This window comes from Lagopus muta, chromosome 26, assembly GCF_023343835.1.
Source record: "Lagopus muta isolate bLagMut1 chromosome 26, bLagMut1 primary, whole genome shotgun sequence".
NCBI lineage: Eukaryota > Metazoa > Chordata > Aves > Galliformes > Phasianidae > Lagopus > Lagopus muta.
In genome coordinates, this window is record NC_064458.1 from 650,094 (window position 1) to 676,634 (window position 26,541).

The 26,541-nt window shown below is 48.8% G+C and overlaps 2 protein-coding genes across 6 annotated transcripts; both read right to left on the minus strand.

The window, feature by feature from the left end:
• Positions 1-139: 139 nt before the first annotated feature.
• Positions 140-7,931, minus strand: SLC35E1 (solute carrier family 35 member E1). Its single transcript, XM_048927750.1, is given in 7 exon segments — positions 140-4,776; positions 5,175-5,420; positions 5,855-5,980; positions 6,414-6,551; positions 6,692-6,762; positions 7,525-7,873; positions 7,875-7,931. Coding segments are annotated over 7 exon segments (1,221 nt in total). The 3' UTR covers positions 140-4,542.
• Positions 7,932-9,003: 1,072 nt separating this feature from the next.
• On the minus strand, positions 9,004-26,471 carry MED26 (mediator complex subunit 26). 5 transcript variants are annotated; one of them, XM_048927600.1, is made up of 4 exons: positions 25,679-25,869; positions 25,455-25,598; positions 13,744-13,818; positions 9,004-12,887 (listed from the first exon to the last, which is right to left on the minus strand). In XM_048927600.1, exons 2-4 carry the CDS (start codon positions 25,512-25,514, stop codon positions 11,193-11,195), a joined length of 1,830 nt encoding a protein of 609 aa, XP_048783557.1. In that variant the 5' UTR covers positions 25,515-25,598; positions 25,679-25,869; the 3' UTR covers positions 9,004-11,192. The 5 variants fall into 5 exon arrangements, with proteins under 5 accessions (XP_048783557.1, XP_048783559.1, XP_048783555.1 ...); XM_048927602.1 differs by having other exon boundaries at positions 25,455-25,601; XM_048927598.1 differs by lacking the exon at positions 25,679-25,869 and adding an exon at positions 20,431-25,348 and having other exon boundaries at positions 25,455-25,669.
• Positions 26,472-26,541: the final 70 nt, after the last annotated feature.

Consider the following 26,541-nt stretch of genomic DNA (forward strand, 5'->3'; position numbering starts at 1 on the left):
AGAGCTCCGGACGGGCGGCCCGAAGCGAGCCTGCACTTCCCGGGGCTTTCGGCCATTTCAGCGCTCAGGAGCTGCCATTGCTCCCCGTTTCCAGGGCCATTTCAGGACCTCCAGTCACACACAACACTCACAGACGTCCTCACAGAAAGGCAGAACTTTTTATTCTTAACAAGACATTCCATGAAGCCCCACTGTATTAGCTACTGAATATAAAAACTCAGAAGATGGATGTTTTCATGTATCCAAATGATACAAAGAATGTCAGACACAAAGACTGCCTGTGATTCTACCTGCAGTCCTGGAGACAAACACTGATCCCAGAAATCGGATGAAGTTCTGTCTTAGCTCATATTTAAAAATCTCGTTCACAATCCCTACTGCTGCTTCCAGCCCAGCAAAAACGTTATCAGCTCTGCACATCGGAGCTCAGGCAGTCGCTTCAGGTTACCTGACAGTCAGTCAAAAAGCATCTCGACATCTGGTTTATTGTAGGTTATGAAGTGTCACTGTCCCTGAGAGCCACTGATGTGCGATCTTCCCACAGTCCCACACAGGGGTCTTCGCAGCTGCGATATCCACAGGCCGGAGGGCAGCAGCACAGGCAATCCAACCAGGTACCATCCAGAGCTTCACAGAACAGCAGAGTTAAAATGAGAAGAGGAAAACAATACAAAACTGTGCATTCGCTGAAGTGCCACATTTCATACTGCAAGGATTTAGGAACTTTTTTTGGTAAAAGCACCCATACTCACGTCAAAGTATGGAGCACTGACACAAAACAAAGACATCTGGTGACTGCCACCTGTGTATCTGCACTTCTGTAGCTATGTATCACAGTTGTATCATACACCCATGATCTCAGGATCAATTAGTTTTATCATCTTGTGCCATTACTACAAAGTTACCCGATAGTTATTTTTGACAGCTTACAGCATGATTCAGAAATGGAAGCCTTAGAAAAACAAAACTTTCCCTGTATTTATATTGCAATGGTTTCACAAACGGCTACATGGCAGAACTCCCTTCTGCTGCAAAATGCTACATCAGAAAAATGTGGCTTTGAACGCATATTAGAAAAGCACTGAGCTTCAGAATTATCATGAATTGACCCCAAATTACCAACAGTTATTTTCACTGTGCTCCTACAAAGCCTATGTATTGCCTGGATTTCATTTAACGTTCAGGTAATTTAAAAACAAAAAAACAAATGAACAAACCCAGGCATTTTCCCAGCTGATAAAGATGCTCTAACCACTACCTGGCACTAAAATGCAATCAGAAAGCAGAACGCTTTCAGATCTTCAGAGCACCACATGTTCTGAGGAGCTATCAACACAAAACCCAGTAAGATGTCTAAGGCTACAGTGGCTCACATGCTGACACTGATTACAGCACCCAGATCATGCTAGCTTCTGCCTATGCAAACAGCCAGCCAGGTATCCCTCCCTTTGAGCAGAACAATCTGATTTCTCACAGGTGACCACTACTACTCACATACTGCACTCCCAAAGTTTCACCTAAGTAAGAAAACCAAAGCAATCTTCTTTGCTTTAAGAACTGGGTCATTATACACGATGGTCTCCATATGCCCTTTTTATTCCAGTTTCCACACTTTCTACAGACCTATGTACACAGTTAAATACGTCATTAATTTACAAACCATGTTAAAACAAATGTTTCACCTTGCCAAACAAAATCTTGCAGCAGTCCAAGATTGAAATACATATACAACAGTATCAGAAACCTCTTTATCAGAACGTGGGCAATATTGCCCAAGGACTTGGATTCGGTCACTCTGAAAAACCACCTCTTGCAAATGAGCCACTCGCTCGTTTTAATCACCCATTGTACCCCATGCAAATTGTTCCTGTTGACCACAGAACTGAACTAGAAGGGTGCAAACACTGTGGAGCAGGCTGCAGAGAAAAAGCCCAGAGATTCACACGCTGGGCCCCATTTTGGGTCTCTTTCTACTCTGTGAGTGCAGTAATTTTGTTTCAGACACGTGCTGAGGGCACACGCACAGACTGCAACTTGGAATTGTCGTTATTTTCAGCAGGAAGCTCCCACCTGCTGCCATGCTCTTGATAGAAAAAGCTGAGCTAAAGACCTGCCACAGTGAGCATGCACGAAAGCTTCGCGTCAAGAGCTGCAGAACAGATCTGGTTATATTCTTCAGCAAAGCAAGCCTTCAAAATGTATGCAATGAAATCTCTGATCTGTGAATACAGTACATGGAATTTTATTCCAACTTGCAGTTTCAAGCTGCATGACCCTGTTATAGCAGTAGACATACCAGGAAATTTACAGATGAACTCACATCACATCTGTACATCCTTGGGCCCCGCTGCGACCCCTTGCTGGTATCTCAATGCCTCCGAAGTAGGGAAACTGAGGCACAAAGAACACAACTGAGCATTTGCAGGAGGCGAACAGCTTCCAGGTGGCTCCCTTTGAAAGCGGTTGAACAATTCAGCCCCCCTTACAAATCCCAGCCTAAATGTTTCACACACCAAGTGAAATTGTGCAGAGCCAGAATCTAACACAAATCCAGAGTCCACACGATTCTTTCTCTATTTTTGTAACAGCACTTAAATATTGGGAAGTGAGCCCTAAAAATACACATTTTGCACTTCATCGTATAAAAGGAAATAATAATACATAAATTAATACTGGAACAGGCAAAGCAATTTCCTATGAAATCATGCCTTTCCTCATAACCTTATCTGTTAATCAGGGCTAGGAAATAATTTATTCACATTTTATAGAATAAAAGCCCAAGTTCTAAGCTAGAAGGAGCTGAACCAACTCTAGGCAAGTCCAGAAGTTCTGCCCGCAGACATTAGCAGCATATTTAAACCATCTCTGAAGTTTCAGGAGAACCATTTCCTCTTTTGGACTGTATCCTGGAAGGCAATCTGCAGAACTAACTCCAGAGTCAGCCAAAAGAATAAGATCAGCTTGACTTTGCCCTTAAAAATAAATTCTTTATTACCCAGAAAGGAGCCAAATCATCATTTCGCATCACGGAAATGGCCATTTTTAAAGCAATAAATAAACGGAAGGAGTGTTTGTACAGCACACCGTAAGTTCTGTCACTGCTACCCGACAATCTCCAGTAAAAACACAATACTTATGCTATCAAAATCTCACTGCACAACAGCTTTTCTGTTAAGAAAAGAAGGCCCCTAAAACCTGTTTTTTTTTCCCCTCAAGTAACAGTAATAATAATAATAATAATAATAATCTGATTCAGTGAAACCAGAACTCCACTGGTTTCATTCCTTCCGTGCACAAATGTGGCGCCTGATGCACTGAAATCCACTTGTCTTCATTTATACCACCTGAATCAGTTCTTATGAGCCACAGATTCTATGCTTACTGCTGATTTCAATATTTCCTTCCTGAATTTACTATTTGAGCCGGGGAGTCGCAGGAACAGAGAAGGATACAACGTGTCACTTCTTCCAGCTGAAAGGAGAGGTCAGACGAAATGCACACAGCAGCTCAAGCATCACTGATTAAGAAACTTAAAAACGCAATCAGGGGCCAAAAAGATGGATTTGAGAAACAATGCAGAATTATTAACCACGTTCATGCATTCTTACAATGTGAATCATATTAGGGAGCAAAATTTATGCATAAAACTTAGACAAAAATACCTTAAGCCTTTCAATTCCTGACCCAAAGACAGATTTGTAAGAGGTGTAAAGCACGCAAAAAAAAAAAAAAAGGCATTATTAGAAATGCTTTATTTGTCAGGGGTTTCCTGCACTGCCAAGGAAGAAAAATGTCTGAGTTTACAGGGCTGCATTACTGAGAAAACAAGGATGATCTCAGTCTCCATTTCTGCTATCTGCACTGTTTGGGACAACAATGATTTTAGAGAAAACTGTTTCTCTATGCTTTAAATGCATCTCTTGAAGGGATCTCTACTGTCTGTTCTTTCAGAAATACTTCTGGTTTGTCATCAAAAACTGAAGGCAGAGGCATGGAGGTAATTAACAGCCGCATGAAGTTTCATATTGGCTCAAGATGAACTCCAGGCTCCTTATCCACAACCAACACAATCCTCCCAAGCGGGCAAATCCTGATCACCAGCTGTGTGCCTAATTACACCCTTTTTTTCCTGACAATTTCATGTAAGTATTCTTAAAACAGTAGAGAACAAATTAAAAGTGACACTATCAGTGTGGAAACGAGGTACTGGCCAGGGTTTAGCTGCCAAAAGGGTAACCGATTGACAGACTCCCAAAAGGAGCAGCGACAGCAGATGCTTTGCTCTGAAATGTTGTACCTGCACTTCATCCGAATCCCTGTACGAGAGCTACGCTGCATTCAGGTCCGGTGTCCAATCCAGCTGCTTCACATTGAAAGATCTGCTCAGCAGAAGCTGAAGGTCTGTACCACTTTCACTACACATGCATCCTCCCTTCTGCAAAACTTTACAATAAAATGGCTTTACATTCACGGATGTACTAAAAGTTTCTGATAATGCTGGGGACACTTTAATATCACAGTCTCTACCTGCGTGTCAGGATTCTATATATCAAAACGGTTGAAGTTGTAGGCGGGCGGGCAGCTCTGTCGGTTGTGCTGGCAGTGCTCAGCCAGGACGGCGGCCCGGCCGTACTGATAGTCTCCATGCGGGGCAAACGCCGTCAGTCCATTCTGAGACTTCTCCGGAGCGCTGCGGTGCCGGTCCAAGTTCACAAGGTCTGCAGTTGTGACTGGAAGGAGCTGCTTCTTTGCTTCTTGGTTTGCATCATATTTTGTCTAGGAGAGAAAGAAAAAGTTTTTCTAAGGTGTCACCCAAAATATACATAGGGAAAACACCACCACATTTATGAGAGTCTCAAACGAGCGACTCCTAATAAAAATCACTTCCTCCTCACATGACAAATCACAAAGCTGCTTTTGCTCAAGGCATTTTAGCAAGATACCTCCTAATCCTCATTCTTCAATACAATATTAAGATCTCAGTCTGTCACACCCAGCAGCTGGCCTGACCCAAGCACTGAGCACTCAGCCATGCACTCCCATGCAGTGAAGTTCTACATCACACATTCTTCATTTCTGTTCTGCTGTTAACTTGCTTTACAAAACAGTTCAAAGCCACCAGAGTGGTTCAGGTGAGTTCCCTGAATAAACAAAGAAACAGATGAACAACTTGCCTTGTTGTATAAGAAGACCCCTAGGATAGCTGTCATCATCCCAAGGACGTTGGTGCTGGTGACTGGATTGCGAAGCATTATAAGGGACACAGTGATCACCATGATTCTTTTGGTGGCGTTCGCGACAGAGTAACTCAGTGGGCTGATCAGGTTAAGAATACTGAAGGCAATGACGTTCTGGGCGAAGTTACAGAACCCACTGATTATAAGCAGCATCAAGGTCCAGGGCCAGTGAGACATTGTGCTCTGTCATAACAACAAACGTTACAATTAAATACATTTGTCGCCTATGGGAAACCTGAGATAAAGTAACAGAAATAATCGAGTCGCTTCTTCCCTGCCTACATCTACAACTTCTCTACAGAGGCACCAAACACGCAGCTACCAGTTCTGATAACGCCTCCCCTGCACACAGCACCGCACTCCAGCTGCGTGTCCTCCTGTCTCCAGCTCTACTTCGTGGGACTTCAGCTGTCACATTGGCTCCCACTCCTCACCCTGCCATGAATTCTAATGAGAAACACCACACTCGTTGGTTGTGGCTTTTGTGAAACAATCTGCAGGTATTTCACAACAGTTCCTTCCACACTGATGAGGAACTACCTAAGTGAACATTTTTTGCGTGTTTTTTTTTCCCCTTTTATCTTAATAGACGAGAGTTTCCCAAAAGCGACACTTACCAAGTCATTCTCTACCAGGAAGGAAGAAAGATCAACCAAAACCCACGTTGGGATCATGAAGAACACAGCATGGCACCCCAGGATGTTCAGCAACCGAAGATGATGTATTCGGGAATCCCGCAACACCTGATGGAGGACACATTACAGCTGTGCCCCAACCACCCCCTGTTCTCCCTGTAATAATAACAACTTCCTGCAACCGACAGTTACAGCATGGAAATGAATGGTGTGAATTTCCAATGAGGACGTCCAAAGAAAACAGATTTCTCTTTGAAAAAGTGGTTTCTTGACTGGCAACTCTCCCAGGATTAACAACGTACACATTAAGATGTCCCACAAACCAGAACTCATTTTGGAATACACTCAAGACACACCTTCTAACTTTGTCTCTTTGTTCCTACGATTTCAAGGAGTGCCCAGTGCTCACACTGACTCATTCAGTATGAAGAAATGATACGACACAGCAAGATACATAATGAACTGGTACAGCGAAGCACTATCAGCTGCCAACAGAAACAACCAAAAATTCCAATGAATCACAGAACGGCAAAACTGTTACCTTCTTTGAGAAGATATTCTGAAGTGAAAAACACAGAGTAGCAGCAAGTGCACTGATGAGTCCCCACATGTCAAAGGACAGTTCAGTGACCGTGGCCAACAGGACACCGGTTATTATGGGAATAAGAGATAAGTACACCTGCAAAAGGAACAGAGAACGTGTCAAATCCACCCGGTGCAATCCTAGTCACAACATTCACCCAAACCTCCCCGATCCCAGCGAGCAAAGCACACCACGAACACCAGCAAGAGAAGAAACCTCAGCAAACCTGTCCGCACCTTCGTCGTCTGCTTCTCCTTCATAATGATCCGCGAAAGAAGAACCACCCATATTGGCATCGTCGCTTTTACTGAGAAGAGAAAGAAAATTTCGGTGGGGATGCGAAGCCAATTCCATTAAACACCATCAGCAGAAGGTGAGCACTGGGAATGGAGGGGCTCAGGTTCAGTCCCACAAAACCCCAACCTCAGCCCACACGGGGTCACCCCTCACCCCTGTGCCATCACAGGGCAGCATGCAGTGCTCCACCCTACAGCAGGCACTGCTGTGAGCTCATACCGGGACACAGGGTGCTGCAGCAGACAGCCATACAGACACTGCAGCACTGTGAGCACACATCAGGGACAGGGCACCACGCCGGGCACCCACATGAACACACAGCGCACCCCGCAGTGCCGCACCGGGCTCCTACAGGCACAGCTGATGGGAGACACGGCAGCAGGCAGCACTGCGAGCACACAGCGCGCTTCAGGTGACAACAGGGGCAGCGGCAGCAGTGCGTGCAGCCTTGGGGCATCCCGATGAGCGCGGACAAGGGGAAATGGTTTCAAACCAAAAGGGGGAAGATTTAGACTGGACACGAGGAAAAAAGGTGGTGAAGCACTGGCACAAGTTGCCCGAAGGAGCGCCGGGTGCCTCACGCCTGGGTCAGGCAGGAGGAGGCCCCGAGCACCCGCTGGAGCTGCGGTTGTCCCCACTCACGGCAGGGAGTCGGACCGGGAGGTCTCTACAGGTCCCTCGAACACAAACCGTTCTCCGATCCGCGCTCCCGCTGCGCCCCACGGGACGGCACCGCCGCCCCGCGCACCCCCACTTTCGCCCGGAGCCTCACCCGTGTGCGCGTACGAGACCGGGACCCTCCAGAGCGAGACGTGCGCGGAGACGGAGGCGAAGTATTTGCCGAAGGCGAGCGGCAGGATGTAGCGCGGGTAGGCGCGGGGCGGCAGCTGGGCCGGGCCGGCCGGCGGGACCCGCCAGGCGCGCAGCAGCGGCGGGAGGAGTCCGCACAGCCCCAGGATGTGGAAGAGCGAGACGGTGACGGGCCGGGGGAAGCCGCCGAGCAGCAGCTTGTTGACCACGTTCCCGCCGGCGCTCAGCCCGTACCAGGCCAAGCACAGCGCCGAAACCCGCGCGCCCTCCCGCAGCGCCGGCCCGCGGCCCCTCCGGCTCCCGGCCCCCCCCCGCCGCTGCCGCCGCCGCCCCGCCTCCTCCCGGAGCCGCCAGCGGGGCCGCCGCCATGGCTGCCCGAGCCGCACGGCCGCCCCCGGGACGTCACCGCCGCCAACGCGTCGCTTCCTGGGGCGGACCCGCGCCGGAGCTCAGCGCCGGCACAGCGCTACGGGTGCCGACAGGGGGCGGTGGAGCGTGTGTGCGTCACTTCCGCTTGCGTCACTTCTCTACGTCACTTCCGGCTCCTCTGTCCACTTCTGGTCGCTGGGGGACGGGCCGCCCTCAGACCGGAACTCTCCGCCTCGGCGCTCCGTTCTGACAGCCGCTGCGCCCCGTCCGTCCCGCCCCACAGGCGCAGCCCGGGATGAAGGAACCGGGGAGAGACGCGGCGTACGAAACACCGCACCGAGTGGGATTCCTGAGCCGCAGAAGCGGCCCTAAGAGCAGTGCGGATCTGCACCGCCTGAGAGCGGAGCCAAATCGGGCCCGAGCAGAGCGCAGTGAAGAGGAGCCCTCGAGGCCTTTAAAACCACCTCAGGGAGCTGCTGGGGGTGCAGGGACAGAACCCGTGGGAGGAGGGCGATCCTCCATTCTACGCCATTTATGTACCTCTAAAAACAGGCACCTGAGGTAACGGCGATTCCCAAAACCATTCCGTGTCATTCGCTGCAGAGGGCGGTGTTCATTTTAGACTTTAAAAGAATAAATTGTGCAGAGCGGGAGAATCCAGGAGCAGAGAAACTGAGCATGCAAAAATGAGAGTACACAGCAGATATGCACATGGTAAACTTCATTTGAACTTGTTTACAAAATTGACAAAAAAAATCACCTTGTAAACTTATTCACATTTTTTGGAGCTCACAGAACTGGTTATAGAAGCATGCTGAAATAAAGATTGTCGAGCCTCATCTCACCCCAGGTCACATCCGAGCGAGCTGACCCTCACAGCAGAGACAAACGGGAGTTAAAGCTCACGCTGCAAATCACGTGATGTCCCTGGAGATCCTGCAGCACCGGGGAAGGGCCGAGTCCAGCACGTGGAGCTCCCTCAAGCAAAGCGAGCATCGGCACGGCCGGTTTGCTATGGAGAGCAGCCAAGGGACTCAGGACATCACTCGACCTTCCGGGCCATCGACTGCAGCACAAATGTAAGCAACTGAAAGTAAAGGATGGTTTTTATAAAGTGTACTTCGTAATTTCCTGAAATTTGCCCCACATTCAAAGGCCTCAAAAGGGCACAGACCCTGTTCCTAAATAGGACCATTTGGGGAAAGAGGGAGGAGGGGTTGGGGAGGGTTTGAATAAAATGCACATTTTTTTAAAATGTTTTTCTTTTTAAACATGAAACAGAAAATAAACATTTCCCAACGTGAGCAACTTCTGAGCCCTCTGCCATCACAGCTACCTTCCTGACAGCAACTTTCTGCAACTCTAAAAAACGCTGCCTGATTTCATCAACTGCAGAGGATAAAATGGAAGTAAACTGAAAATATACTTGGAAACATTTTTGGTAACCATTTTTTTTTTTTTAGATTTCACGCAGTCCTCGGGTTTCAGAAACAGAAGCAAACAAACGCCAGTAAGATTTCTGAGATGCCCACATTGCAGTCCCAGTCAAACCACAAAAGCAGGTTTTAACAAGAATGACAAAAACAACCCAAATGTTACCGGCTGCATTCCATGGAATAAACCAAAGCAACGCATGAGGAACACTTCTAAAATCACACCCTGATGGTGAGGAGCTTTGACTCCACTCTCAAAGGCAGATCTACTTTTACCACGGCAGTGAGACTCAGCACAGATGAGTTCACAGAACGAACAGCACTGAACCTCAGCACCTTTTTGGTATCCCTGGTGTCCCCTCCCCTCTTCCCTGGACAGAAGTCCAGCAGCGGGGACTGTAGAAAACGGCTTGTCCCAAACGTTAAAGCAAATACAGGTAATAGAAATTCTGAGCTTTCTATACTGAATTCTGAATTAGGCTGCTTTAGAAATATTTTTAACAATTAGGAATAATATATTACAAAATTACCAAGATGAACTACAATTTTTTAGACTCTGAGGTACATTAACAGTAATTGTGTCATCAGTCTCTCACCCCTGGATGCAACCAGAGTTAAAAACAATCCAACCTGTGTGACCAAACGCCACCAACACACTTGGAAGACATCTCTGCGCCCTGACAGCAGCGCCTGGCACTGCTGCTGGGCTGCGCCTCGCCGCACGGCTCCGATGGGTTCTGTTACTTTGTCTGAATTGAGCAGATTTTTAAAAATAAATTAGTTCAGTATAAATAATTCACAAACTGCTTTGTGCAAATTTTTTTTATTTCCACATTTATATCACAATGTGTCCACTTAAAGGACCAAATAGCAAAGTTGCTCCCTTCTGCATCCCAGGAACACAGAAGTCTAGGTACTGTACATTCACTAAGGCTCTTTGTTTTTGCAAATTGCGTTTATGATGGATATCCATAAGGCAAACAATATCTAAAGGAATGGTAACAAGTATATTTCCAGCATACAAACAGGCTTCCTTTTTCCCTCTCACAGTACAGTTACGAACTTGTAGCACCCTCGTTACATTTAAGTTCTAGAAAAGGTGATTTTTTTAATTTTTTTTCCTAGAAGTTTGCAGGAAGGGAAAAGGAGGAAAAATATTTGGCTGGTGGTGGTGGGATCAAAATGTCATTAAACATCTGTTTTTGCAGCATTTCTCAGAGACTGGATTTAAACTGAAACCAGACTGAAATATGTGGATGCCCATGGAATGTTGAGCTGAAGCTGGTCTCCCAGCCTGCAGTGCAACACCTGCTGTTTAAAACCCAATCTCCGTACCACATGACTTTAAAAACACAATCATGTTCAGAGATGCGATACAAATAAAACTACAGTTTTTGCACATCGTCTCTTGAATATCTCACTGCCAAATAAAAACCCAAATCAAGTCAAATAAATAGATGCATATTTTGTTAAGGTAACTTCCACAATTTTCTCTGTACCTGCCTGTAGTCAGATTCCGGCATTCAGAAAGTGCTGGAAATCATCTTCGCTTTTGGGGACTAACACTTTTTATAGCTGGCTCGCTATAGAGTTTTGAACTCAGTTTTCTCAACCTTCGTATGCCTTCCTTTGCAATTGTTAGTAAACTGGTAGCAGCATTTCACAAAAGGAGAATTTAAAGGGAAGAGCTGTACAGAAGCAGCTCCCTCTCACCCTCTGCTCGTTGGGCCTATTTGTCCAGGACAGGAGGCTTTCTCCATCTTTAAGTGGCATAGTGTCTGCCATTCTTGCTAACTGCAAACGTAAAAGCATCTTAGCAAACCTGTACTCAGTCTAGGCAGACGTAAGGCAGGATGTTCAATCTACCATCATCCCCGTGTGGATCTAAAGATATGCACTGTGTCCAATCATACCAGTTACCCTGTGTATCATAACAACCGTTCACGCCTGGCCAGTTATGTTCACGTATTCTGTTGAGATCATCACTCGTGACCTCCCTCGTGACCCCAGGCAAGTCTGTAGGTTTGCTGTTAGGAGCTAGAACGTGAGTCTTTCTAGCCTCTTTTCTAGTGCTTTCCTCCTGCTTTAAATATTCAGACATAAAGTAGTGAGCTCCTGGAGTCTGTACTCCTGATGAAGACAGCAAGCTACTCTGTCTGTTTAAATATGACTGAATTATTTCGTTTCTGGACAATTCTTTCCAGTTCGTTTGTTCAAAGGGGCTTTGCAGGTTGGGTTTTTGCTCCTGCTTTTCCATTTCTGTCCTGTGCTGTTCAGTAAGTGCAGGGATTTCTACCTGCAAAGGATCTTTCGGTGTTAAAGGTTTTATCTGTCCTGTCATGGGATCAAAAGTGAGCTTTCTCTCTTTTAATCTCACAGGTTTCACACCCCCTTCTGTCACGTGCCCATCCAAGTTGACTGTATAGTCTCTAGGTCGGTACCTTTTCTTCTTTTTGCTATCTGAACCTGAAGCAGCATCATCACTGTCCATTTTCGAAGCGTCCTGCGAAAAGCCGACGTGCGACACGAGAGATTCCCCCGGGTGGGAGCTGGTTTTGCAACCGGGAGACGTGTGCTGTGGAAGCGTCCCTGCTGTGTGCCTGTGCTGGCTGTCAGGAGGCGCCTGCTGCTCCTGCCAGTGCTGGGACACCTCAGATACCGACTGCTGAGAGAACTCCAGTCTTTTCGCTGGCATCGGAGGTGTTGATGGTTGCATCAAGGATGGCGGCGGTGACGGCACCTGTGCAGTGTCTAAGAACTGAGACCTTTGAGATGGACTAGGCATGGAATCCTTTGGTGAGTACGTGGTGTGCTGCCGCGCAAACGCGTCGTGCCTGACATTCCTGGGACTAAACGAGGAGCAGCGCGGACTCTTGGGTTGGTGCGACCCGGAGGTTTCTTCCGATTTATCATGCTGCTGAAGCACTGCAGTCTTTAATAAGGAGGAAGTGCTTGAAGGTTTTACGAGTCCTGGAGAACTGGTGTGAGGTTTTACAGCATTTACTGGGATCTTATTGTGTTTATCGTTTTCGCTAAGTTCTGTCCTGCTGCTTTCAGGCCCTGCATGTAGATTTACATCTACAGGACTAGGGAAATTCTCGGGACTACCTCCAATTCCGTTTGTTGGAGGGGGTGAAGAGTTCTGTAATATTTCATGACTAACTTTGGAGACTTTCGGGGGAGGAGGGCCCTGATGCCCATCCCTATGTTCACCTTTCCTTTTCCGATTTCCCAATTTCTCTGGTTTTGGAGAATTCAGTTTCTGGATATCGTTCCTGCTTTTCAATTCACTGATGGGTTTTGACCCAGCCACGGCAGGAAGGGGCGCTTCTGGTTTGCAGTTGTGAGCACCGCCGTTGGCCGATCCGGGCGGATTCTGCAGCCCTCTTGGCACCGCCTCGCTCGGGGTCACAGGTTCTATCAACTTTTGCCAATTCCGCAACAATTTCTTGGCACGTTTGGCAAGTTCCTCATTGGATGTCTTCTTCCTCACCTCATTGATAAGCCTCCCAAGCCTTGTTTCCTAGAAAAAAAAAAAACCAAAAGTTGTTTTATAAATAATTCGAAACAAAATTCTGACTCCTTTTTTAAGGTAAATTCCTGCTTTTTAATGCTTACCCTAAGAAATGCCTAGTACAAAATGCTAGAGATGCAAGAGCTGAATTAATCTTTTTGGAAGGGTTAACCCCTCTTGTTCTACACTGTGCCACACAGCACGAAACCTACTGCTGGTTTTAAGCCACCCCTTCCTTCCTCCCTGGTTAAGGCACCAGAGCCATCAGCTGTGAAAACATCAGAAAGGAATTTTTAAATCCACAAGAATTTTGAGAACAGAGGTGAAAGCTCTGACATGAGGGAACTGCAGCATCCAGGGTGGAAAAAGTGCACGAATTACGATGAACCTGAGACCCGAGAAAGAGGTGAGCGTTGAAAATCCAGCATCTTGTCCACATGTTGCTGTAACAGGCCAATATAAATCTCCACTGTACAAATCAAAGTGTGATTTATGTCCTATCTTCCTCCTTTACCTCCTCCCTCTTTGCTCCCTATCTTGAAAGGCCAACAGATGAGCTTTCCTGAGATGTCCCAACATGGTTCCATAAGCGAAAGGAAGCATCGTGATAAGCAGCAAGTCGTGATTAATACAGAGCCTTACACAAACGGGAACCAGGCTGCACAGCACACCGAGCTGAACCCAGAGAGAAGTGCTGCACACAGAGATGGCAGAAGCAGCATGAGAGGGAAATGATGACACCTTAATCGTGAATCCTCCACAATCAATCCATTGTTTCAAGGAAAGCTCTTATGGAAATCAGACAGGCAGAAAAAGTCCTTTTATTCACACAAGAAAATCAAGCGATGCTCAGATGGCGACGTACCTCAAGTGCCTCTTTGGTAATGGGGTATTTCTCCAGGCTGGAGATCACTTCCAGCACTGCCACCATGTTATGGATCTGCAATAAGGAAGACAAAGTCACTGCACATTTCATGTACAGGTCTCAGTTATCAAATGTGATTTAAGACCTTCCTCTTTATAATTGCTGGAAACATTAATCACAAAATTGCTGTCACATTGTCTAGCTTTAGGGAGCAGACTGTTCAAAAAATAGGGACAAGGACACTTTGCTGACCTAGTTGGAAACTGAAGGAGCTGTAACAAACACACACTTACATAAAACCAAATGAAATAGCAGAAAAAAAAAAAATCAGTGAGCTAACCAGGAAAGTTCTCAGCCCTCAGTCAAGGCATCGGTTACTTGTCCTACAGCCTAAAAGGAAACTTAAACATCAAGTGGACTGAGCAGAGCAACCAGTGGAATCAGAACCGCAGAATTCAGCTCTAAGCACTGCCTTACACTTACATAAGTCTCTTTTGTTTAATTCTGCTCAAATTGTTCCTGCAGACACACCAAGGAACAAACTGCCCCAACCCCACGCAGCGCTGCAGGCTGTGCCCGGTAGGGGTCCTCAGACACCCGGCTCCGGCAGCCTGAAAGGCTGCATGGTGCAGGAATGGCACTGCACGAGTCTGTAAGGCAGCGAGGAGAACGTCAGAAACCCATTTCACATTAACAAAGCACATCGCAGATTTTTGATGGGCTTCACTGCAACATTTGTGTGCACGGCAGAGCAGATCTGCAGACCCACGTGTGAAATTAAAAGTTCTGACAGAACTCAGATCCTCGTTTCCATTACCTGATGCTAACGGCACTGAAACCTGGAATTTCTAACTCACCTTTGTAGATGGATTTAAATGATAAGAGGAGGAAAACGTGAATCACTGAACCTCACTTATTGCTTAACTGCACTGTGACTCAACTGGACACGAACGGCACCCATGGAAAATCTCCCACAGAACCTCTGTGAGGATCCCATGGGATCCCAGAGCTGCACCCCGCAGCACTGCCAGCTCCTTTGTAAGGAGAGGGGAAGCGAGTGGGGCTCAGCTCCTCCACACCACCCCCACCCTTCTGCCAGTCCCAGGCTTTACCAGGACCGCCTTGGGTAAAGCTGCCAACAATGAAATGCTTTCCCTGATTTTGAGTCATTTTTTATCCAAAGTATTTTTTTTTTTTAAGTCCATGTAGGCTTTGAGTGATGCGAACTCAGGTTGTGAAACCAACTGCCGACCAAAGCTGAATTTCTCTTGGATGCCCCTGCAGATACCTGAAGCCCCACCGCCCAGCTCAGGGCTGGGAATGCTCCTCTGAAGGTTTAAAGCAGCAACAGCACACGATGTATTTCAGCACTCCGAATTTCATTTCAGGGCACTGACTGTAAGAGTGGATCCTTGCACTCCTTCAGTGCCCAGAAAGGATGGTTTAAGACTGCACTTTGACACATGACACCATTCAGCTCCCCCAAAGCTTCTAGAATCAGAGCATTTAGGACAGCTGATGATGTTCTCTTTCTCAACACATCTTTCAGAACAGGAGTTACAGGGGTGCAGGAAGGCTCTGAGCATTGAACACGTCAGTAATCGGGACAATCAGTTCTACAGTTACTGGTAATCCCCAAATAGCAGCTCAATGACAAACTGATGGCAAAAAAGGGACTTATCAAAAGGTCAAGATGGGAAAAGCAATACGCTCATATATACACACACCTACAGCAAGATGAAATTGGTCAGGGAATTTCCAGTAACTGCTTTGCCTTTGTTTTAGAATACCAAGATATCAATGGTTGTGCCCAAACCTCCATCGCCAACCAGAGCCCAGGCCCACGCCACGTCTGATAGATGCTCCATTCCCTCCTCTGACACAACACGGTGCCAATTCTGACAGCAGAAGCTGCCTCACACCACAGCCTGTGCCCACAGCTCAGCCATAGGGCAGCACAGGACGCCTTTTGGGATTCTTCACGCATCTGCAACCAATGGGAAACGCTGTCGTGCTGAAGCGCTCAGTGCAAGGAGTGCCAACAGTCAAACACTGCAGGAGCTCCTGCTCTCCTCGTGCTCTGAGTGACACAAAGCTGGGCTCTCCCTCAAAAAGAAAAGCAAGAACTTCCATCCTCTCCCACAAGTTTGGGGTCGCCATTCTGGAGTGCTTCACCTGAACTGGCACAGAAAGAGATTATTTCAAAATAATACAGAGTGAAATCTCTCGTGGTACAGTCGAATGCTGTGACGAAAAAACAAGGCCGCCAGAAGCTCCCAAAGGCCTCAAGTGCCACCTTTTTAAGATGAAGGCACCTATGGAGGTAACAGCAGCGCATCCACACCGCACAGCAGGGCCTTCCCTTAGAGCATCAGTTACCGGCTTCAGAACACTCACACTGTCACACAACTGACAGGAGCACAAAGCTACCAAACCTGTCAGGACATCACCCGATTGTGAGCAGCAGCAGGAAGGAGCATTTATTCACACACAGTTATTAGAAACGCTAACTGGCACACAGCAGGCAAAGCAGCAGCACAGTGGAGGGGGAGTTGGGCAACCTCTCTGCAGACCGTGCAAGAGCACAGTTGCACAACTCCGTGCCTCCAACTTGCACAGTGCTTTCATTTCTATTTTGCCTTTGTCTGCTTCCACTGCAACCCATCACTGCTGCCCCAAAACAAAGCCTCCCACAAAGCAATCCCAGGACCCGGCAGCAAACAACTACAAATAATTCACACTGCATTCCAAATGACCCCATGCTGTTCCCGAGTGGTGAAGGCTGACTGGTCCGGGTTAATTCACTCCAAGTTTACTGGGGAACATCTGCTCCAAGTCATCCCCAGTAATCCTTTCCAGCCAACCCTGATGACAGTCACGGAAAACAAATCTTATTTATTCCATGCAGGTCTCCCTGTGCTGCTCAGCTGTCCGCTGGAGCTCACTGCTGCTGTGTCAGATCTGTTCCAAGTTCAGCAGTAAATGCTTTCACCGCAGCCTCAGACAACAGCACGGGTTTCTGAACTGTGGAAAGCTTCAAACAGTGGAATTTCTGCTCTAATTGCCATCTTAATCCTATTTTACTGTTACACGCTGAGACCAATCCCATAACCAACAGGTGAGCTCCACGCAGCAGTTTAAGGACAAAAGCAGGTCTGGGAAGGGGGATGCACTGCAGGACCGGCAGCGCTGGGCTCTTCCCTGCACAGCACAGAACCCACAGAGCTGCACGTGGCTGCTGCTCCCGCTGCGCACTGCCAGCCCCAAGCACAGCCCTGTGCAGGTGCCCCCACCACGCAAGGATGGGACAACCCTCAGCATTTTCCTGAAGGCCACCACACACAGCCCTACAGGGCCAGCACTGCTGAAATGGACAGGAAGACAGCAGCATTCCCACAGAGCCACGGCCTCCCAGCTCTTCTCCAAAGCTCTCCAGCAGTTTGCTCGTGTCCAAGCATCAACCCTGCCCCAGACTGCAGCCTCCAATCAATACCAAGTATTTCCCACAACACTGCACTTGTGTAACAGTTATTTCACTGCATTATAATCCAAAGCGTGGAGTAAGAATTGAGCTGCTGTTCATAGTAGGCTTTATTTAAATGGTGCAGTGGAAATGCAGCAGGATGGTGTTTATTTAGCACCTCATACAGGGACGCGCTGGACACAGACGTGAGCATCACACCACACAAACAGCAACCTGTAATGCCATTTATTCAAAGACACAAACATCAGAGTGAGAATTCAGGTTACGATCTGCTGGTATTTAGATCAGTTCCTTTGCAGCCAATCTATTAACAGTTTCCCCTACCCCCAACGTGACATGAAGTTGTCTAAAGATAGGGAACACGAGATGCTATTCACAGAAGTAACACTGCACACCATGCACTACTTCAGTCAGGATTTCTGAAAACGTTTGAAAGTCAGTTTGCTGAATGGAACTCAAACATTCCCCGGTATACAAAAGACAGTTAATGGTGGAGGAGAGCTTCCTATAGCATTTAGGGAAGGAGACCCTTAAAAATGGAGGAACAGATGCTTTAGGCATGAGTTGAAGACATCCCCTGAGAGCACCTTCTACAACAGAGAAATTCACTGGGAGTCCACACTTGGAAAACTGATCAGCAATTTGTGCTGCAGAACAGCAGCAGAAGGAACAGCCCTCGCTCCTGAGCACGTGGCTCTGTGTGGCACTCAGCCTTACCCCAGCTTTAGAATTTCCACCTCTAACTGAAAGTTTGAACAGGCTGCATACATTTTACTTGCACTTAGCTTTTATTCAACGGTCAGGTAACGCTACCCAGATTCCTTCCCATCCCTGCCTCACAAAGGCAGAATCAAACCAGCGTTAGGTCAGAGCGCAGCAGAACACTGCACTGCCAGGGGTGGGCAGGCCTGAAGCGCTCCATGTGAGCAAGGCAGCAGCTCAGCCCTGATCCCTTGTGGCAGTACAGACACACGTGAGTAAGGTGTGGAGAGATGAGCACAGCCAGGAGAGCCACAGCAGTGTGCCAGCAGGGGGGTCTTTAAGGCAACCAAAGGCAGCCCTGTAAACTGCTCTACTCATGCTTATTAACCAGTAACCAAACAGCTTTCTTATTACAACAAACAGGAATAACTGCCGACTGACTTCACCACTCGCACTGCAGCCCGCACACAGAATCACACCCTACCCCTGCTCCCACTGCTCACAAAGGATGCCCACTGGCTGCAGCACAACACACACACACCCCTTACTTTTCTCCCTCTCCTCACCAAAATAAACAACCAACAAAAAACCCACCACCCCACACCTCCAGACCGTGAAGCAGAGCAGAACTTTTTAGGGGAGCAAATTCTTGGAGCCAATTTGAAAAGCCCTGCAGCAGAAGCACAGGCAGGCTGTGTGAGACGCTGCTCACCCAGACAGGCACTGCGTGGACTGAGGGGGCACAGCAGTGGGGGCTGCCATGATGTACCACCAGCAAGGTGAAAGTCCTGGTCTTCACTCAGCCACTCCAATAAGGAATGGAATAGGAATCAAATTTGGGTGGAAGCACACATTCATCTCAAGCGCTACAGTTCAAGAATGTACACAAAGAGGAGTTCAGAGGATGGTGGTGATAAGAGGTGTTGAAAACACGGTCAACAAGAAAAAGTTTAAGTGCTCAGTTCATATTGTATTGGAAAAAGTAGGTAGGAGACAACAAAGCTTGAAGAAAGCCTTTCCATGCATTATAGACATCATAAAGAAAAGGTCATCAATTGTTCTCATGCTTGCTGACCTGATTTGGCCCAAGACAAACACTGATTATGTATCAGGAATAACCAGAGTGCTACCAGCGCACTCAAATAAGGCCTCTATCAGTTTTTGCAGACATTACTGGGGTTCAAGCACAGATCAGAGCAACCTGGAAGGAAAGTTTTACATCAGTGGTGTTACTTCAGAGGCAGAGGACCACACAGCTCCCAGACATCCATCCCTCCCTCCCATGCACAGCCAGGACTGGGCACAGAACACAGCACGGAGATGCTGGAACGCCTGCTCTCCCTTCCACCCATCAGCCAACTCAATCCAGTCCTCGTCAGTCCTGGCTTCCAAAGAAAGGCACACAGGTAATTACAAGCAGCAGTCTGTATGATAAAGGACTCAGGATGAATTTTTAAAGGATCTGGATGAATTTTTTGTGGGATGGCAGCCCACAAATACAGAGATCCCAGCGTGGCCTGCTATGAAGGCACTCCCTGGCTGCAGAACGATGCAGCATCCCTTGTCAGCTGCACAACTACAAAGCACAGTGATGTGCTCACAAGAAAGTGAGTGTGGCACACATGTTCACAAACCTGGGAAGAGCACCATCACAAATGGGGAAGGCTTTAAAATCAAGTTTGCAGAAAAATAATTCACTACCCTCTCATCAGCAACTAGTAATACAGAACTTACGTCAGCTTGTATTAAAGAGAGCTTTAATGGAGACGCCAAAAAAAAGTGCAGTCAATTGATCCTGGAATTATTGCTTACCAAATTCTGGGTAAAACAGCACAGCCCACCTCACAGCACCTCCAGCACTCAGCCTTCCCTGCCCACCCAGAGCTGCGAGCTGGAGATGGTTTGTTTCAGAAAGCTGTTCAGAAGAGCTGTGTGTGCTCCCAGACAAAAGGTCCGGATCTGCAGGATCAGCACACAGAGCTCACTTGAGGAGCAAGTATCATGAAAGTGTGCTAGAAGGAAGCTGCAGCAAAGAGCTGGCTGTCACCCTCAGACACAACTGCCACCTCTGCACAATCATCTCTGCAGTAAAAGCTTCAAAATACACCAAGCTGAGATTGTCACCGAGTGCTGCCGACAGACTCGGATGTAGGATTCCTCTCCTCCCTAACAGCCACGGCACAGAAGCGCGTGGTTCAGCACAACACACCTCATTACATTTCACTTCCAGGCATTCCCTCAATAGATTTCCACGGCCCAGGCTGGATGCTGTTTAACACTTTGACATCAGCAGCCAGAGCGAAGGAAGCGCTGCGGCCCCAGCAAACACCAACACAGCGTGATGTTCAGCAGATCACACCTCAAATTAAAGCAGTTTGTTAGCCCTGCAATATTGTTCCAAACGCCAAAAGCACGAATTACCTGCAGAAAGAATAATTTAGCTACAGGAACACTGAATAAACAAACCTGCAATTACATTAAAGTGAGTGCGATATACTTACCTGTACCCAAAATATTTCCCCAAAGATAAGCGCCCACGGGGCCACGGCACACTGTGTTACACAGACCAGGGAAAGTTCACTGGAAGTTATCACTGAGCACAACACGGACCTCTCAGGGCTGCAGTGAAGCGTTATCAGTGGAAGCAGGCATCTGTGGGTTGTTGTGTTTTTTTTTTTTTGTTTTTTTTTTGTTTTTTTTTTTTTTTTTAAAATATGATATTTATATTTGTTTTTAACTCCAAACATTATATAATAATATCTATGGCTTAGAAGAAGCACTTCTTAATTAGTACCACATTTCCCCAGTGGGCAGAAGTAATTCCTTCTCTTTCTACCCTGACACGTATTGCTCCTGAAAGAAAAAAAAAGAGCCCTGGACAGGAGCAGAGCCCCCAGAGATGGGAGCTCCCCAGGAGCTCCCCAGGATGTGAAGCAGCACTGCTGTGCTTCGGGTGACGCGGGGCAGCAGCCGTCACAGGTCTGTACCAGAAGTGCTGGAGATGCAGCAGCTCACAGCAGACCCTAAAGCAGTCTCACCCTCAGTAGAATGGTAACAGCTGGCAAATCTTGTTGCTATCCTAGGCCTGGACTTCTGAAACACAGGTTAAGCTGAGGGTCTTCACATCTTACACAACACCAGTTGGGGCTCCCCCTACCCGGAGCACATGGCAGCAGACACTGCCCTCCCACCTCCAGCACTGCAGCCCCCTGCTGTGTGCCCAGGCTCCTGGGGCCCCGCTGCCCACAGCTGGAGCACTGGGAAGCAGCAGCATGGGCTGCTCAGAGCCAGGGGGTGTGAGCACAGCCAGCACCCCACACACCAGCTTTCCCCACACTGTGTCTCGTGGTGACTGGAAGAGGTGATTCCAGACATTGATCCTACCTACAAAAAGTCAACTCCTCCCTTCAGTCAACCGCTTCGTGGTTACAAGCAGCGTTACAGCAGTTATTTCCCCTTTCCTACTGGTGCTGCCAGTGTTGTGCTGCAGCAACAGCAGGCACACAGAGGGATGGGAAGGGGCTGAGAAACAAAGCCTGACCATAAGGCTCCCACAACCACCCCAAGCAGCACAGGTGAGCAGTGAGCTCCCACGAGGCCCCAGAAGCCCCAGCCAGCGTAGGGCAGGAGGAGGCACAGAAAAACAAGAAGCACTCTGCTTTTTAGCCTCAGTCCCTATTTAAGTGCTTTCAACCCACCCAAGCTGCCATACCTATGGCACTGCTCCTCACGACACAGCAGACATTGCATCAGGTACATCAGGCAGCTGAGCTAGACCAGAAACTGTCAGAAAAAACTGTTCTGTTATTTTTCAACCCAGACGGATTCCCCAGCTCAGCTCACGGCCAGATTCCGCAGACAGCTGCACCAGCACACAGAAGGGATGCATGTAGCAGGAATAAGGAGCGGGCATTATTTAACATCACCGTGAAACCAACACTCAAATTACAGCTTAAAAGCAAATGACTACTGCCATCAACACTGCAACCTGCACAGCACCAAGGAATTAGCAACAGAAAGCTCATTTGGCAGCCCCACATCTTCAACCCCCCCCCCAACTCAAACTCCCCGCTACTTCTGTTTTTCTCAGATTCTGCCTTTGCAGCTCCCAGCTCAGTGATGCTAAGTCTCACTGCAGCATGGAGCACAATGCAGACTCCTCTCTAGGAGCAACACAGCTCTGCCAGCAGCTACAAACCGCCCGGCCAGGTGAGCACCACATCGGAGCAGTTAAACCCAGCATCTGTGTGAGCATCACAGGCACTGACACAACACAGCCAGCAAGCGAAAAGAAAACTACTAATTAATTTGCAAGCTGTTTTGGAATGAGATGAGCAGTAAGACAGGAGAGAGAGGCAGAAAAACCAGCAGCATCACCACCCTTAAAGCAGTGGGTTCAAATAAACTCAGCTGCTGACAACACAGAGCATTAAGAAGCAGAACAGAGTGAACACAGCAGGACTCCTACCTGCAGCCACCTGACCTCCCCCAGCAGCCAGGACTCCAGGCTAAGAAACACCACAGCCATCTGCAGTTTCCCCACACACCTGAAGCAATCAGCCACCAAGGCACAGAGCAGGGCTGGGATTTGATTGAAACACTCAAGAAGCAGACAAAAACCAATGAGAGGTACAGCAGGTTCCATCCTCTTTGCACACCACAGCTTCCTCAAAACTGATAAGCTCATTAAGGGCCTCACAGAAACGGATAAAGCTGAAGCAAAAGCCATGCTTACTTTCGCCCACACAACACTTCCCTGCATCTCCAGAAATTACCAAGACCCTCCCAAAGCAAAGCGCTGCCCTCCTTCATCCCCAGCACTGATATTATTAGAGCTGTCTGGCACTGTCTATTTGGAACAAGCTCCCCTTCCTTTTAACATCAGCTCTAGAAAGCAGATCTCACTGATGCTTTTGTGCCTGGACTTTAGTAAAGCAACCAACCCAGAAAACAGCACGGAAGCACCGCTAACCATGAGACTGGAAGATCACCCAACACTCTGGGAAACGTAACGCAGTGCACAGACCAATCCATCATTAATGTTTTGGACTGCAGACCTCTGCTGGAGGCCGAGCAGCAAAGCCATGAAGCTCAGTGTGCACAGCAGCCTGGTCTGCAGGCAGCCCGACCCACACAGCGAGCATCCGAGAGGCGGTGACCTCAGACCAGAGCTGGGCTCACACCTCAGAGTGCTATTAACAGCAAATAAGTAAATTATTGTCTAATATTCCAAATACAAAGGTTGCTACGCATTCAGGCTGAGGACCCATTAATTGTGAACACAGTTTTAACAGCCTTTCCCACCACACTCCCGGATGGGGCTGGAGTGCCTTCACCCCACAGAGGGGCTCAGCTTGGTACAACGGGTGCCTTCTCAGCACAGCGAACCCAAACAGAAAAGCACTGCTTCTACCAGAACCAGGAACCCCTCTCCCCTAAGAGCCCACACAGCTACGAGAGGCCGTCATGATGCTTCTCCAGCTACAGTGTCCAAGAAATGCTCCCAGGAGGAGGATTTCCCTGCAGAAACCACACTGCCCTGCTGGGGATACAACACCCAGCTCCCTGCTGGGCCCGTCCCACTGACCCCGTGCTGACATGTGGGCTGTAAGTCATGGAGCAGAAGTAGTTTGTCCATGTTTTTTCAAGGGGAAAAGGCTGAATAAATGGAGAAATAACAGCAGACATCCCAGGTGGCTTCCAAGATGATGTAATTTTTTTTAGATAGCTTATTTCTTACAGGTCTCCTTTGAAATAGAGGTTACTCATACAAATAGTGAACTAGGTGTGTGAAAATAAGTTATACATACATTCTGCAGCAAGTACTAGAAGTGGTCTCAAGTGCTAAATGTGTGTACAGTGTAAGCAATGCTCTGGAGTGAGCAGGTCTTCAGGCAGATATTAAAACAGATCAACAATTGGAATAGATAACAGCTTCTGAAAGCACATGGGTTCCAACAACCTGAGGAAAAGCCATCCTGTCAAACTCACCACAGGAAGGGACCTTCTCCAACAGGACCTCAGACTTATCCAAGATTTGCTCATACCACAAAGACCTCCATAGGCCTGCTGGACTGAATATCCACGCGGCTGAAGCGGGTTGTGTTGGGGAAGATATCAGCAAAGCTGAAGTTAACAGCACCTTGCAGCAAAGCATGATGAGAAGCACATCCCCTCCTCAGCCCCACCAAACAGATCCCTCTGCTGCAAGAATTTGGTGTTTTCACCCCCCTCCTCTCCAGAAACACACACGTACCCACACCAACAATTACATCGAAAAGTCCAAAAGAAACTCAGGCCTCAAAGCTTCTTTCTTAGTAAACAAGGAAGTCAATCACAATAATGAATGCTCTAAGGTTGAACGCAACCACTTCTTTCAAGAAAAGACTCCAGAAGCCAGAAGAAAGCAGCCACAACTTTCCCTGAGCACCAAGAAGTGCCGCAGCTCAGAGCTGCATGACTGCATCCTGTGGGAAGACAACAGAGCAGCTTCTTGTACTTCTGCATTGGAGATCGGGTCAGATTTAAGTTACAGTTTGCTTTTAAGGGTGTTCAAAACTCAAATTTTTCTTCCCTTCACAAAAACAGCACAGCAGATAGTTCTGTCTGTCCATCTACTGTTCACCACGTGTTGGAAAAAAAGTCCAAGTCTGTATGCTGAACCTCAACTCCACCACTGCTGCTCTTATTCAAAGAAGAGGTTAAAATGGAAGACAGCCCCCTGCCTACAGGCATTTCTGAACAATGGGCTGATTTTTCCGCCGCTAATTATTGCCCTGGATAAGTATCAAGTATGTAGAATTATAATTTAACATACATTGCTGCTAAGCTTATGGGGCTACTGACCTCCTGGCGGCCCAGCAGAACATTGCCTGATGCTCAGACCTCCCCAGCAGAGCTGCTGCCCCATCCCACCACCACAGCACAACCTGACACCGCATATGGACAAAGCACAGTCATCACAAAACATAATTCTTAGCTCCTTAACCCTACACAGCTACTATGTTTTAGAAAGTAACCCCAGAAGCAGGGCAACCAGAGTCAGCAGGTCCAAAGTTACAAGAAACCACAGCTCTATCAGAATTATGTTTAACTGGGCTGATGCTCAGAGCAAAGTAAAATGAAAAATCTGTGGCCACAAGAAGAAGGCCCAGAGCAAACAGAACTCATGAAGCAATGTTTCAGTGTCAACCAAGTTAAAGGACTGCAAACTCCAACAATGGTGAGATTTGAAAGCCCACCATCATCATTCATTACTGTTGCTCAAGCTGGTAATACTGCAGCTCGTGACAAACGTGTATCACAGCAGGTTGTCACAGGGTGGTTTTTCTTTCAGTTTTCACATCGCTTGCACGGCGCTACAGGATGCTTCCAAATGGCCAGAACTTCATCAGCTACTCTGAGAACACCAACACCAGTCTGCTACGGGAGAGATTTGCTCAGAGAGAAGCAGGCACAACTGTGATGGGACCCAGAGCCCACCTGGCAGTGCTGGTGCAGCACAGCACACTGCAGCCTGACTCACCCTGCTGCCCCATGACAGACTGCAGACGGCCGGCAGCAGCACAGCTCTGAGTGCTGCCATGCAGACGTCGATCTAAGGCTGAAGAAATCTGGCGGACTGCAGACCCTGCAGCCCTCTCACCATAATAAACACTGATGTGAAGAGCTGCTTTAATAAGCCAAAAAGCCTTAAAAGGAGTAAATAACATTTTGGATAACCACAGCTTACACACGAAGACCACTTACTGGTAAAATCTACGCCGACTCCCGTGCTTACTCTACATCCCAGAAGGAGCAGATAAGCTCATTAGCGCTCTGCAGGGAAGGATAAAAGCGAAGACCGAGGCCGCCCGCTGCCGGAGCCGCTCCAGCGCCCCGGATCCACCTTCAAAGCCCTCCGGGCGACCCCCAAACGCGGGGGCGGCCCCGGGCCCAACGTCCGCGGCGGGGGGCGGCAGAGGGGCCGCGGAACAGGTGGGCGCCCCGCGAGGCTCCGCAGCCCGGCCCAGAGCCCCCTGCAGGCCGCGCCCGAGCCGCGGCCTGGCGTGGGGAGGCCGCCGGGCCGCGCGCCGCATGGCCGGGTAGAGCCGGACGGCGCCGAGAGACGTCGCGGGGCGGGGGGTGGGGGAGGGGAAAGGGGGAACGCGGCCCGAGGGGACAGGGGGAGAAACCGCCGAGCCCCGTGGACGGAGCGGAGCCGCCGGGAGCCGGACCGGAGGCAGCACGGAGCCGGGAGCTGCCCGCTACCGCCCGCAGCGGAGGCTTCCGGTGCCCGGGCTGGAACGCGTCGAGCCGCGGTCCCGGCAGGAGAAGAGGCGGCGGCTCCCGGCGTTCCCTCAGCGGGCGGCGGCGGGGCCGGAGGGCGGCCGGAGCTCAGCGTCCCCGCGCCGCCAGTCGGGGAGCCTCGGGCCCGGCGGGCCGTACTCACGTTGCTCTGCGGGTCGATGGCCTGCAGCAGCCGGTCCCTGATCTGCTGCGGGGAGGGGGCCGGAGCCGCTGTCATTGCCTGGGCGAAGCGGGGCGGCCGCGGCCGGGGCGGGCGGGCGGCGGGGCCGGGCCGGGCCGGGGCGGCGGCTCCTCACTCGCCGGCGGCGGCGGCCTCCTCGGGG

Bases quoted from the DNA above. Each gene is read 5' to 3' on its own strand.
- MED26 (XM_048927598.1), bottom strand. From the start codon at position 20,676: ATGTTTGGAGTTAAAAACAAATATAAATATCATATTTTAAAAAAAAAA. The intron at 13,819-20,430 runs GTAAGTATATCG...TCCTTATTGCAG, and splicing joins GGGAAATATTTTGGGTACAG to ATCCATAACATGGTGGCAGT. The intron at 12,888-13,743 runs GTACGTCGCCAT...TTTTTTTTCTAG, and splicing joins TTACCAAAGAGGCACTTGAG to GAAACAAGGCTTGGGAGGCT.